The 15,582-nt window shown below is 43.7% G+C and overlaps 1 protein-coding gene across 1 annotated transcript in view; it reads right to left on the reverse strand.

Annotated features, from left to right (window-relative positions):
- The window catches only part of grin1b (glutamate receptor, ionotropic, N-methyl D-aspartate 1b), a 34,983-nt gene that overhangs the window by 7,175 nt on the left and 12,226 nt on the right, over window positions 1-15,582 (reverse strand). The window contains exons 8-20 of the mRNA XM_047591422.1: window positions 10,906-11,080; window positions 10,657-10,804; window positions 9,484-9,570; window positions 8,798-8,933; window positions 8,454-8,597; window positions 6,150-6,298; window positions 5,805-5,923; window positions 5,474-5,586; window positions 5,130-5,278; window positions 4,662-4,819; window positions 4,378-4,539; window positions 3,325-3,434; window positions 3,100-3,245 (exon numbers count right to left, since the gene is read on the reverse strand). Of these exons, the coding sequence (XP_047447378.1) occupies window positions 3,100-3,245; window positions 3,325-3,434; window positions 4,378-4,539; window positions 4,662-4,819; window positions 5,130-5,278; window positions 5,474-5,586; window positions 5,805-5,923; window positions 6,150-6,298; window positions 8,454-8,597; window positions 8,798-8,933; window positions 9,484-9,570; window positions 10,657-10,804; window positions 10,906-11,080 (1,796 nt within the window). The remainder of the gene's footprint in view (window positions 1-3,099; window positions 3,246-3,324; window positions 3,435-4,377; window positions 4,540-4,661; window positions 4,820-5,129; window positions 5,279-5,473; window positions 5,587-5,804; window positions 5,924-6,149; window positions 6,299-8,453; window positions 8,598-8,797; window positions 8,934-9,483; window positions 9,571-10,656; window positions 10,805-10,905; window positions 11,081-15,582) is intronic.

A 15,582-nucleotide genomic window follows, 5' to 3' on the forward strand; every position in this document is an offset into this window, starting at 1 on the left:
ATACGTAGAGTATATGTTGTATTTATATACGTAGAGTATATGTTGTATTTATATACGTAGAGTATATGTAGTATTTATATACGTAGAGTATATGTTGTATTTATAGAGTATATGTTGTATTTATAGAGTACATGTTGTATTTATATACGTAGAGTATATGTAGTATTTATATACGTAGAGTATATGTTGTATTTATAGAGTATATGTTGTATTTATAGAGTACATGTTGTATTTATATATGTAGAGTACATGTTGTATTTATATACGTAGAGTATATGTTGTATTTATATACGTAGAGTATATGTAGTATTTATATACGTAGAGTATATGTTGTATTTATAGAGTATATGTTGTATTTATAGAGTACATGTTGTATTTATATACGTAGAGTACATGTTGTATTTATATATGTAGAGTATATGTTGTATTTATATACGTAGAGTATATGTTGTATTTATAGAGTATATGTTGTATTTATATATGTAGAGTATATGTTGTATTTATATACGTAGAGTATATGTAGTATTTACATACGTAGAGTATATGTTGTATTTACATACGTAGAGTATATGTAGTATTTATATACGTAGAGTACATGTTGTATTTATATACATAGAGTATATGTTGTATTTATATACGTAGAGTATATGTTGTATTTATATACGTAGAGTACATGTTGTATTTATATACGTAGAGTATATGTTGTATTTATAGAGTATATGTTGTATTTATATACGTAGAGTACATGTTGTATTTATATACATAGAGTATATGTTGTATTTATATACGTAGAGTATATGTAGTATTTATATACGTAGAGTATATGTTGTATTTATAGAGTATATGTTGTATTTATAGAGTACATGTTGTATTTATATACGTAGAGTATATGTAGTATTTATATACGTAGAGTATATGTTGTATTTATAGAGTATATGTTGTATTTATAGAGTACATGTTGTATTTATATACGTAGAGTACATGTTGTATTTATATACGTAGAGTATATGTTGTATTTATATACGTAGAGTATATGTTGTATTTATAGAGTATATGTTGTATTTATAGAGTACATGTTGTATTTATATACGTAGAGTACATGTTGTATTTATAGAGTACATGTTGTATTTATATATGTAGAGTATATGTTGTATTTATATACGTAGAGTATATGTTGTATTTATAGAGTATATGTTGTATTTATATATGTAGAGTATATGTTGTATTTACATACGTAGAGTATATGTTGTATTTATATACGTAGAGTACATGTTGTATTTATATATGTAGAGTATATGTTGTATTTATATACGTAGAGTATATGTTGTATTTATAGAGTATATGTTGTATTTATATACGTAGAGTATATGTTGTATTTATATACGTAGAGTATATGTAGTATTTATATACGTAGAGTACACACTGTAGCGTTCCTGTCTCAGATGAGGTGATGTTTCAGTAAAACAGGATCTGTTTTACCGCCCACAGCCACAAACACAACGCAGCAGGTCAACAACAACAACAACAACAACAACAAACACAGGAACACAACAGGAAGTCCGTGTCATGAAGCCAAGGAGACATCCCGTGGGGGAGGGGGAGGAACAAAGATGGCGTATGAGGCCTGAATGAAGCAGTGAAGATGTTGGTCATGAACACATCAGATCATTATAACACTCCGCTGCTATAATGCCTTCTCTCTGGGGAGGGGGGGGGGGCAGAAAACATGGGGGGGGGGCAGCACATGGCTGATGGTCACATGGTGTCTGACCACTAACATTATATCAACACATCATCGCCTTTGACCCTGTGTTCAGAGCTCAGCATCTGTGTTTTCTGGCTGTCAACAAGTTCTCCTGAACAGCAAACACTAAGCTAAGCTAAGCTAAGCTAATACATCAAGTGCTGCTCCACGTGAGAACCTATTTCCACATCAGAGCTTGTTGACAACAAGAAATCCACAGACGGCCACCATTTAAAATGACTGGTACTCAGCCGTAGTTAATAACTGCAGTTACAGATTCAGTTGAAAATACTAAAACACACAGATAATAACAAACATTGGTTGTGAGCTTTTAGCAGCACAGAAACAAATACAAGATATTTCTGGTCCAACACTGACGTCCATCATTAGTGAGAGTTCAGTGGAAGACAACATGGAAATAAGAATAACATCTGAGCAGCCCTCAGTCTCTAAGGCCTCTAACAGCACCGCTAGCTGTTAGCTGTTAGCTGTTAGCTTCATTAAGTTCCTTTTACTGCACTCGTTTCATTTTACTCCACTGGGCTGAAGCTACATGACGTAAATAAAGATTGACACATGTTAGCAGTGTCATTGACAACGAGACGGATGAGGTAAGTTGACTTTAGCTCAATGGTCACATTCATAACGTAAGAGTTCTTGTTGTTGTCACCTGTACTCACCAACATGTTTTTACTATCGATCTGCAGCAGCTTGACTCAACCTGGGTGTTAGCAGTCAAACATTACCATAATCTGCTCCTGTTTGTGGACTTCAACCATATAGACTTGACTTCATGCCAGGTCTGGACGTCATTAGCTCTGCTCTGTTAGCTCCTCGCCTGCAGACTCAGCTATGTGACGTGCTAACCATCGTCTCGGAGGCGTTAGCCTGCAGCAGCTGCAGTTTGAAATGCTAATCCACACAGAGACAGCTGGTTATTAACGTGCTTCTGAGTCCAGCTGCTGACAAGACGGGAAAACATGTGGAACTACGACTGGAGGCGAGTAGGTTTACTCCATTCATAAAATGATGAATAACGTTCTTATTTCTTATTTTCTTTACTTTTCTGCCATGTTTGTTTCCACCAGTGGTTTTTAACTGAAGGGATTCTGGTTCTCTCTGACTGATCTCATCTGTCCACCAGCCTCAGTCCTTCACCTTCAGCCCAGCGGTGTCAAATAAAACGTAAAGGTCATGAACGTTAAAACTAAAGACATGAAACAGCATCAGAACCTCCACACATCAAATCCACAGAAGCACAGCAGCACCAAGAAAAGACGAGCAGGTCGGACTGCAGTAAAGTAAAGTAAAGTAAAGTAAAGTAAAGTAAAGTAAAGTAAAGTAAAGTAAAGTACCTGCAGGTTCTTCCTCCACACGTTCACGGCAGCGAAGGCGAGCTGCATCTGTTTCCTGCGAGCGTCTTTGTGCCGTTTGTAGGCGATCTCAATGAAGATGAGGAAGATCCCAGCAACGATGCCACCGGCCACCAGCATGAACACACCTGAGGAGGACAGGTGAGGACAGGACGTTAGCGTTGGTCACAAGAACCAACAAGAACGGCCGAGCGGTCTGCTTCCTACCTGCCATGTTCTCAAAGGTGAGGGTTGCGGGAGCGTTGCTCCTGGAGTCACACTCCTGGTATCGAACCCATGTCTTGTCCAGATCCTCCATGAAGCCGTTCTCATGAGAACTGTGGAGAGACAGCGACGTTGAACAAGTGTGAGAACTGATCAGGCAAAGGTTCACTAACAGACCAGGCCTCGGTACGTTAGAACCAGGCTGAGGGAAGGGAAAGGCATAAACGTTAACATTAATTAATCATCATCCTGATGAATGTGATTAATGAAGCATCTGCAGCAGAACGACTGTGAACGTGTCTCAGTTTGTCCAAGTAGCGTTAGCGTTAGCACCAGCTGATCCGGTAGTGACAGGCAGCAGAACCAACCCATAAAGATGGAAGACGCTAAACAGCACGTTGGTCCTCTCCATGGGACATTTGAGGACAAAGACACCAAGAGGGACCAGTGGAGACACATAAAGTATCATCACACTCTGCAGGAAGGAGTTTTCTTTCCAGCTTCAAACAGCACATGAACCAAGCCAAGCATACGTTAGTCGGGGATTCTGCTAGCACTTGGGCTAACGCGGCTAACAGCTGGAGACAAACCAAGACAAACCAAGACAAAGACAAGCTGCCAATGCTGCTGCTAATATGTGTCCACTCCTGCAGCCACTGTTCACTGGGAGACACTGTTCTCAATAAGAAGCGTCAGCTCTCCTCTGGTTGGACAATGTCCACAAGTTAGTTTGTCTCCGTAGCAACAGGGACACGTCCATGTGGACACATGGTGGACAAAAAAGACTAAAAGTTGTTGAAACTGTTGAATGTACATGTTCAGTGCAGATTTATTCTCTTGTTCCTGGAGTCTGTTTGATCATCAACAATGAAACGAATCAATAGAGATTAAACATGAAGGAGATTTAATCTGATTAATCTGATTTAATCCACATCAACCTGAGATTAATCTGATTAATTTAACTGTAAAGGTTTGACTGCACTACTAACTTCATTTAAAGGTTAAAGGTTAAAGTGGGGACAGGTATGAGGACTGACTCCAGGTGTTGTCTGTTACCTGAGAATGGCCAGAGAGACGTTCTGTTTCCACGGACTGTCCTTCCTCATCCCGATGCCGAAGCCCGAGCGGAAGAACAGTTCTCCTGTCGTCACCAGATCACACTTCTGCGAAGCCTCGAACTCCAACACAGCGCTGTCCCAGATGAAGGCGTGGAGCTTACTGGTGGAGGACGGACACGTGGGACATGTTAGCCTAACATGTTAGCCTGAGGAGCGCAGCTAGCAACACGTTAGCCTGATGTTAGCCTCCATGTTAGCATGGAGGCTAGCCGTTAGCCGTACTTGTCTCTGACGGCCTGGATGGCCTCGGCAGCGCTCTCGTAGTTGTGTTTTTCCATGTGTCTGTACATGGTGCTCAGCTCCACCTGCCGTCTGAAGTAGATATCCACCGAGCTCTGCTTCACTGTGGCGTAGATGAATTTATCCGACGGGTTACGTAGCTGGACACAAGGACACATGATGACAACTGATTGTTATCTTCTACAAACTATGACCTCACTGTCTACATCTTATGATTATGGAATTTCCCAATGAGGGATCAATAAGGGAACAATTTATTTATTCTTTATTTATTTTTAATCGGATCAATTATATTATATTCACCAATTATAGCAGTTTTAACTCCTATTCCACGCTGCACACAGAGCATGTCTCTATGTCCTGTTAGTGTTTCTGGTTTAATTCTGTGATTAGACCAATGTTTCCTTGGTCTTCTCTGATTGGCTCCTTGAAAAGCCCCTCCCTCCTCACCCTGGGGTCATTGATGCCAGTGATGCGCTCCTCAGGCCGGTCCAGCACCAGGAAGGCTGCCAGGTTAGCGGTGTACGATGCTACGATGATCATAGCGAACCCTGCCCACACCATCCCCAGGATCCTGGCTGAGAAACTCCTCGGAGCTCCTGCAGGGAGAAGGAAGGAGCGTCACAGAGCGTCACAGAGCGTCGCAGAGCGTCATAATGCGTCACAGAGCGTCACAGAGCGTTGGCGGAGCGTCACAGAGCGTCATAAAGCGTCACAGAGCGTCACAGAGCATCATAAAGCGTCACAGAGCGTTGGCGGAGCAGCGCCGCCCTGCTGGGCATCGGTCATCCTACCTTCTCCGATCCCAGAGTTGAGCAGAACTCCCCATGAGAACCACATGGCAGAGGACAGGGTCAGGGCGTCTTCCTCTTCTTCTTCACTGTTCACTTTAAACCTTCCAAACGGGCTGCACACACACACACACACACACACACACATATTAAACACGTGTTTATGTAGGAAGTGTTTGTTTCATGTCCTGGTTTTATTTTATATTTATTTATTTATTTATAAAGTCTCATGTTTCATGTTGTGTGTTATTGTGTTGCTATTGTGTGGTAGTTGTGTAGCAGTTCTGTAATAGTTGTGTAGTTGCTGTGTAGTTGTTGTGTAGTTGGTCCCTACCTGAACCGGTCTAATAGGTAGAGCATCACTGCCACCACATGGACCGACAGACCCACTAACAGCCACAACGTGCTCTGGAACGGCTGCATGAATGAGTCCAGAGTGCTACGAGGGATTTCCTGCAAACACACAAACACACACACACTGAGAAACTGACACCTGTTAGTGTGTCTGTCAGACTGGCACTGGTTGGTTCCAGGGTACAGAAACCAGGACCAGGTCCACAACTGGTCTCCATGGACCCTGGTCCCTGTGGACCCTGGTCTATAGTAGATGTAGGCTGTGGTGACTGGGCCCAGAGAGGAGCAGAGAGGATTGTGGGTAATGGTGTTGTTGTCAGCTGACCTTCTTGACGAGGATGGTGAGCCCCTGGTACTTGAAGGGTTTGGAGAACTCGATGTACTGAGCGCGCTCATTGTTGATGGTCAGGGGGGCGACGATCATGTCGGCCAGACCCCCCAGCAGCTCCCCCATCATCCCGTTCCACTCCTCTTGTACTGGTGTCAACCTGCCAGGAGGTCATGAGGCATCAGTGCACAGCCATGCATGCTCCTCACTGCATCTATGCCATGAATGCATGCCATGCAACATGCATGCATGCACGCATCATGCTGCATGTCTGATCCATGCATGCATCCATGATCCATGCATGATGCAATGGACATGCGATCATGATCGATCCATATGCATCCATGACTGCTATGAATCCAATCCATGCCATATCAATGATGCATCGCATGACTGCATCTGCATCCTAATCCATCATCCATCATCCATCATCCATGCAATTCCATATCCATCATCATCATCATCATCCATTCCATCCATCCAATCCATCATCATACCATCATCATAATCATCCATCCATCATCAATCATCCATCCATCTCCATCCATCATATCCATCCATACATCATCATCCATCATCATTCCATCATCCATCATCATGATCCATCCATCATCCATCATCGCATCCATCTCCGATCCATATGCCATCATCCATACACCATATCCATATCATCCATCCATTCCAATACCATCAATCCAATCATCATCATCCACCATCAATCCATCATCATCATCATCGACTCCATCCTAATCATACCAATCCAATCGCATGCGACATATCATCAATCATTATCATCGCATGCATCATCCTGTACTGCCATGCCCATAACATGTCATCATCCATGCATGACATCCATCTCATCATCATCAAATCCATCCATCATCATCATGCATCGATCACCTGCATCATAACCTCCATCTCATCCATCGCATCATGCATGCATGCACATATCATGCTATCCTCCTCCATCCATACCATCATCATTCCATCACTCATCCATCCATCATCCATCAAATCATCCATGCCATCATCACTCCTCATCCATCATCAATCCTATCCACATCCATCACTCATCCTATCCATATCCATCCATCCTCTCCATCATCCATCCATCATCATCCATCATCCATCCATCCATCATCCATGCCAATCCATCATCCATTCCATCATCCATCCATCCATCCATCCATCCATCTCCATCCATCCATCCATCATCCATCATCATCCATCCATCATCCATCCATCCATCATCATCCATCCATCCATCATCCATCCATCATCCATCATCCATCCATCATCTATCCATCCATCATCCATCCATCATCATCCATCCATCATCCATCATCCATCCATCATCTATCCATCCATCATCCATCCATCATCATCCATCCATCCATCCATCCATCCATTCATTCATTCATCATCCATCCATCATCCATCCATCCATCCATCCATTCATTCATTCATCATCCATCCATCATCCATCCATCCATCATCCATCCATCATCCATCCATCATCCATCCATCCATCATCCATCATCCATCCATCATCATCCATCCATCCATCATCATCCATCCATCATCCATCCATCCATCATCCATCATCCATCCATCATCCATCCATCATCCATCCATCCATCATCCATCCATCCATCATCCATCCATCCATCCATCATCATCCATCATCCATCCATCATCCATCCATCCATCCATCATCCATCATCATCCATCCATCATCCATCCATCCATCATCCATCCATCCATCCATCATCCATCCATCATCCATCATCCATCCATCATCTATCCATCCATCATCCATCCATCATCATCCATCCATCATCCATCATCCATCCATCATCTATCCATCCATCATCCATCCATCATCAATCCATCATCCATCCATCCATCATTCATTCATCATCATCCATCCATCATCCATCCATCATCCATCCATCCATCATCCATCATCCATCCATCATCCATCCATCCATCCATCATCCATCCATCCATCCATCCATCATCCATCATCCATCCATCCATCCATCCATCCATCATCCATCCATCATCCATCATCCATCCATCATCTATCCATCCATCATCCATCATCCATCCATCATCCATCCATCCATCATCTATCCATCCATCCATCCATCATCCATCCATCCATCCATCATCCATCCATCCATCCATCCATATTAATTAATGTCCTCATCAGATAAATAAATAAAATCAGGTCCAGGTCAGACTGAGCTGCGGTCGCCGTGGCAACGGTGCTCAGGGATGGACAGGTGATCAGGTGATCAGTGACATCACTCACTCTCTCCTGAGTCCCAAACTTCCCATCAGCCACCAGGTGAACCTCATAGGTGAAGTTCATGCTCATCGCCAGCTTGATGAGGAGGTCGATGCAGAAACCATAGCAACACTGAGGGACGATGGGCTGGCCTGGACCATCAGAGAGACAGAGACAGACACTCAGAGACACTCAGAGACACTCAGAGACGGTCAGAGACACTCAGAGACACTCAGAGTCAGTCAGAGACAGTCACAGACAGTCAGAGACACTCAGAGACACTCAGAGACGGTCAGAGACAGACAGAGACACTCAGAGACACTCAGAGACAGACAGAGACAGGGTCCAGTACCTGGGATGGTTCCGTTGGGTCCGGTACAGATCACCTTCTTGATCAGAACTCCGTTCACAGTGAACTCTTCTCTACAGGTTCCATCAGTTTTAGTCGGCTTCACATAGACAAACGGCTCCTGATGGATGGTCACGATCTGGTGGATAAATACACAATAAACACACAATGGACACACACACAAACATGGCGACGGAGCAGTAAACATCCTTCTGTTTGGTAGATGACGTAGAACGTAGCTCGTTTATGACACGTGTTACAGCAAACAGCCTCATTGTGTTTGTTATCTGCAGTACCACCGTCAGCCAGTAGATGGAGTAAAGGAGCCTGAAGCTCAGGCTCAGACTCTGTCAGGAAGTCACCGGGTGGTGCTCAGTTGATGGAGAAAAAGTTAAAGTTTAAATGGAACCTACTACAGATAGTGTCGCCTGAACCAGAGTCACCTGCATAGAAACTGACATCAGGTTTCATTCATAATGAATGATGAGGGTCAAACGGGGCTGGTACCAGTAGGGGGCGCTATGCCTCGATCTGAGTGTTGACATGTAAATGTGCTCAGGACTCTTTTGGACTCTGCATTGTAGATTCAACATGTCTGACCCCAGGAGGCTTTTAAAAAGTCCACTACTGTCCACCAGGGCTGCGCCATTGTTATTTCTAGGTGGCGCTATGGAGACAAGCAGCGGTACCTTGAGTCTGGTCGACATCTGGTATCCAACTGGTTTCTCTGTCTCTCCTCCAGGCCAGATGATCTTCCTCTGAGGATTCATCACGACCTGAAACACACACACAGGTGTAACAGTTATAACAGGTGTAACAGTTATAACAGATGTAACAGGTGTAACAGTTATAACAGGTGTAACAGTTATAACAGTTATAACAGATGTAACAGATGTAACAGGTGTGACAGTTATAACATGTTTAACAGGTGCAACAGGTCTAACAGTAATAACAGTAATAACAGGTGTAACAGTTATAACAGTTATAACAGGTGTAGCAGGTGTAACAGGTGTAACAGTTATAACATGTTTAACAGGTGCAACAGGTGTAACAGTTATAACAGTTATAACAGGTGTAACAGTTATAACAGGTGTAGCAGGTGTAGCAGGTGTAACAGGTGTAACAGTTATAACAGGTGTAACAGGTGTAACAGTTGTAACAGTTATAACAGGTGTAACAGGTGTAACAGGTGTAACAGTTATAACAGGTGTAACAGTTATAACAGGTGTAACAGGTGTAACAGTTATAACAGTTATAACAGGTGTAACAGTTATAACAGGTGTAACATTTATAACAATTATAACAGGTGTAACAGTTATAACAGTTATAACATGTGTAACAGTTATAACAGGTGTAACATTTATAACAGGTGTAACAGTTATAACAGGTGTAACAGGTGTAACAGGTGTAACAGTTATAACAGGTGTAACAGGTGTAACAGGTGTAACAGTTATAACAGGTGTAACAGGTGTAACAGTTATAACAGTTATAACAGGTGTAACAGTTATAACAGGTGTAACATTTATAACAGTAATAACAGGTGTAACAGTTATAACAGTTATAACAGTTATAACAGGTGTAACATTTATAACAATTATAACAGGTGTAACAGGTGTAACAGGTGTAACAGTTATAACAGTTATAACAGGTGTAACAGTTATAACAGGTGTAACATTTATAACAGTTATAACAGGTGTAACAGTTATAACAGATGTAACAGATGTAACAGGTTATAACAGTTATAACAGTTATAACAGTTATAACAGATGTAACAGGTTTAAGGTGTAACAGTTATAACAGTTATAACAGGTTATAACAGGTGTAACAGGTGTAACAGGTGTAACAGGTGTACTGTGCTGTACCTGTGATCCGTTGAAGACTCCGACCTGGACGATGCGACCTGGTTTCTGGTAGTTTTGGATGCTGTAGGTGGCAAAGCGCCGGTCGCCATCGTCGTTAAATTCGATTCGTCCAGTCAGGCCATCGGAGTACTTTGATGACATCAGCACCCTGAGAAGCCAATCAGAGAGAGGTGGGGTTCAGATGAAGGAGACAAAGTAGAAGAAGAGGATGAAGATGAAGATGCCGTCTCAAAGGTTCTCGGTTCTGACCGTTTGAAGAGGGGACCGGTTCTCCAGATGTTGGTGTTGCCCACGCAGCCTCTGGGAGGTTCTGTGATGTTCTCCTTCTCAAACAGCTCCTGCAGAGACTGAGCCACCACGGCCACGGCGTCCATGATATGAGCCGACTCGTTCTTCCCGTTAATCAGCTGGAGGCCCAGGAGGCCTGTATACGCACACACATATACACAACACACACGTACACACGTACACACACACACACACACACACACATACACACACACACACAACACACACACACATATTCACACACACACGCACACACACACACGTACACACACACACACACGTTCACACGTTCACACACACGTTCACACGTTCACACACACGTACACACACACTCAGTGTTAGTCATGTGTCCTCGTTATTTGTCACCTGTTAATTAAAGTTCACTGTATTAAACTCTACAGAGGTAATTAGACACGGTGCCTCAGTGGGATTCAAACACACACTCTACAGCAGTGGTTCTCATCTGGTCTGGGTTCAGGACCCACCTTAAAGACTTAGAGCCGCAACCCAAACCAGCTGCACTTAGATTCAAACCAGAACTCTTTAACTTCACTCTTCTTTTATCAGACTCAACAGAGCTTCCAACTACTGAGAAATATACATAAAATAAATAAAACTCAAACTGAGAATCGTCTCTTCCTGAATTCATGACACCAACTCTGCTCCATGGAAACATTCAGCTTCTTCACTTTTTATCCACAAACACAAAATAAAAAAAAAATAAAAAACTCAAAAGGATTCACATTTATAACATTAACTTTTCTTTTTGTCCCTCATCACCTCCCTGCACTAAACACTCTGAGGCTTTTATCCTTTGGCCTCATAGAAGAAAATCCACATCTCATAGAATCTGAGTCGTAATTAACAGAAACTTTGCAGATCTTCTCCTATGGTGGTTAACCTACTGTTAAGCCACGTTTGGGTCGCGACCCACCAGTTGAGAACCACTGTTCTTCAGGGCTTCAGGCGTCAGGTTGTTCACTGCAACCAAGGTGCATGCTGGGAGTTCTCTGACAATCACAGTCGTCTGTCTCAGTGTGTTTTCCTTCAGCAAAAACTCTGTGTTAGCAAAACAACAAGCTACCGTCCAACATGGAACAGCTAGCTAAGACTGTTATCCTGTTAGCCTGTCTCCTAACACAACAAGCTGACGTCTAACATAGAACAGCTAGCTAACAGTATTAGCATGTTAGCCTGTCCCCTAACAACACAACAAGTTAACGTCTAACACAGAACAGCTAGCTGAGATTGTTAGCATGTTAGCACGTCTCACTAACAACACAACAAGCTAACATCTAGCATAGAGCAGCTAGCTAAAACTGAGACATTTTTTATTTATTTACTGTATATTTTATGTAAATTGGACTGTTAATTTTTGTGAATTTTATTCTACCTCATTCTTATTCTTATTTTATTTTTATTCTCATATCTATGCCTTGCTCATATTTGTTTTTCTTATCTTGTGACTCCCTGGACAAAATAATTTCCCTGCGGATCAATAAAGTGATCTTGAATCTTTAATCTAGCATGTTAGCATGTCCCATTAACAACACAAAAAAATAACATCTAACACAAAACAGCTAGTAAAGACTGTTAGCATGTCAAGCTAACATCCAACACAGGGGACCTAGCTAAGACTGTTAACAAACGTTGCTAACAGCAACTAACAACAATACAGCTAGCTAAAATCACAGAGGCTACCGCTAAAATGCTAATATGTTACATTTGTGAACACATACACACCTCTAACTGAAGCAAAAGGCTAAAGCTAGTTGCTCTAATTAAACTGTATAGATGCTAACTGTGCTAACAGTGCTAACGTCCCATTCTTGAGAATCTGCCGAGTGTCTGGTGAAGAAAAACAACGTCAAATCCAAAATGTGGCAGCACTGCTAAAGGTTTCTTCGGAGGCAACGGTTTCAGAGGGTGGACAGAATAATGTGAACACCACTGCCTGTGGATCAGCTTGGATTCTGTCTCCGGTGTCCACATTATTCTGTCCATGGTCTGTTTATACACTAATTAATTAGTCCAATCTAATTAAAGCACCTGCCTTCAAGGAAATAAATAAAGAAAGACAGTTAAAACTACCTGTATTAATAAATGATTAAATGTCTGTTGGTTTATTTCATTGTGATAAAAAAATCTAAACTCACAAAACACCTTAAAATGTGTCTTTTAGATCTCTAGAGCTCAAATCTTTGTGTGAAGTGATAATGAGATTAGTCCTGTTGTATTTACGCAGACAGAAGCTTTAAGTTCAACCCCTCAGGGTGAGGAACCATATTTGGTAACTTCCGCACAATAAATACTAAATTATTTAGTATTCATACGACGTTCCCTGAGAGGAAACCTTGAGTGCTGCTTTGTCACCGAGACAAATCGACTGCAGATTATTCCAGACTCCAAATGAAATGATGGATTTGTTTCTGTGACGCAGCCACGTGCACAAACACAACACATCATGTTTGTTAGCGCGCAGCAGTCGTCTGGTGAGGATGAAACAAAAAGCCTCGGCCACAGTGGAGCTAATTACCCAGCAGCCAGGGCGGCAGCGGCCATGACGGGGACATGACGGGGCCATGACGGGGCCATGACGGGGACATGACGGGGGCCATGACGGGGACATGACGGGGGACATGACGGGGCCATGACGGGGACATGACGGGGACATGACGGGGCCATGACGGGGACATGACGGGGGCCATGACGGGGGCCATGACGGGGGCCATAATGGGGGCCATGACGGGGACATGACGGGGGACATGACGGGGGCCATGACGGGGGCCATAATGGGGGCCATGACGGGGACATGACGGGGGCCATGACGGGGGCCATAATGGGGGCCATGACGGGGACATGACGGGGGACATGACGGGGGCCATGACGGGGGCCATGACAGGGACATGACGGGGAAATGACGGGGACATGACGGGGCCATGACGGGGGCCATGACGGGGGCCATAATGGGGGCCATGACGGGGACATGACGGGGGCCATAATGGGGGCCATGACGGGGGCCATAATGGGGGCCATGACGGGGACATGACGGGGGACATGACGGGGGCCATGACGGGGGCCATGACGGGGGCCATGACGGGGGCCATAATGGGGGCCATAATGGGGGCCATGACGGGGGACATGACGGGGACATGACGGGGCCATGACGGGGACATGACGGGGGACATGACGGGGACATGACGGGGGCCATGATGGCAGTGAGCATCGGTGAGGATGTGAGTTGAGATGTGATGTGTGTTCTTACATGGAGACAGATCTCACATGAGAACATGAGATTTATTTCTCCACTGCTACACCTGGCTGCCTGAGTAATCAGCTGACCCAATAAACCCCACCCCCTGGCTCCCTGGCGCCGTGGGCGGGGCCTCTATTGGCCAATAGCAGAGGGTGAAGCATCAAGCAGGAAGCAGGAAACAGCGGCGGCATCTTACCAGCGTTTGATTGGACACGCATCACGGTTACCACAGCAACATTACCTGTCCCAGCCCCACCCCCTCAAGCTACCACCCACACCTTAATACCAAAGCCCCTTTTAAAGCTGCACATTTTCTAGAGAGAGAACGGCAGACGGCGGGCGGACGACAAACACTAAAGATGAGACAAACAAAAGAAGATGTTAGAAACATTTAAAGCCACAGAACAAAGAGAATGGGTTAGAACCTTTAAACGACCACGACCACGACCACGATCACGATCACGATCATGACCATGATCAGAACCATGAACACGACCAGAACCATGATCATGACCATGATCATGGTTCTGGTCAGAACCATGACCACGACCACGACCAGAACCACGACCATGATCAGAACCATGACCACGACCAGAACCATGACCAGAACCATGACCACGACCACGATCCCGATCCCGATCCCGATCGTGGTGTTTAAACATTCAACCAGGAACCAGAGAAACAAGCTGACAACTGAGGACATGATTAGATTATTTCATCTGAGACAGACACAGAGAGCAGCAGGGTTTCCATCGGAACGTTTAAAGTCTCTCACGGTTAATTTCTTCTCTATTTCCTGAGTTTCATTCTTTCAGCTCAACCTCTAATGTGTCACTTTACACTTATTGTTTCATTCTGTCAAACTGTGTGAACACGGAGCTAAAACCAGACTAGAACCATCAGATCCAGGAGGAACCAGTTAGAAAACCACAAACATGTAGAACCAACCATTTCTAGAACTTAGAATGTAAATCTAACCTGGACATTTCTAAAGCTGATCAACACATTTAGTTATTTACAACTATTTCCACTAAAACTATTTAGGACCATGTCCACAACTATCAGGTGTCCAACCAGTAATAATGTCTAAATGTCTCTAAACTGTCTCCTGTCTTCATAGACTGAATATAGCCTCACTGTTGCTTAGCAACCACTGACACATCATGTCCTGATTGGCTGATGGTTGGTTGGTCACGTGTAGCTGGCTAGCTCTCTCCTCCTGCTAGCTCTCTCCTCCTGCTAGCTCTCTCCTCCTGCTAGCTCTCTCCTCCTGCTAGCTCTCTCTCCTCCTGCTAGCTCTCTCCTCTTGCTAGCGTTTTCCTCCGTGAACCAAACATGAAGACAATATTCAGGAAAAAGACTCAATTATTTAGAACCAGTCT

The sequence above is a fragment of the Mugil cephalus genome, chromosome 8, assembly GCF_022458985.1.
Source record: "Mugil cephalus isolate CIBA_MC_2020 chromosome 8, CIBA_Mcephalus_1.1, whole genome shotgun sequence".
In the NCBI taxonomy this organism is placed as follows: Eukaryota; Metazoa; Chordata; class Actinopteri; order Mugiliformes; family Mugilidae; genus Mugil; species Mugil cephalus.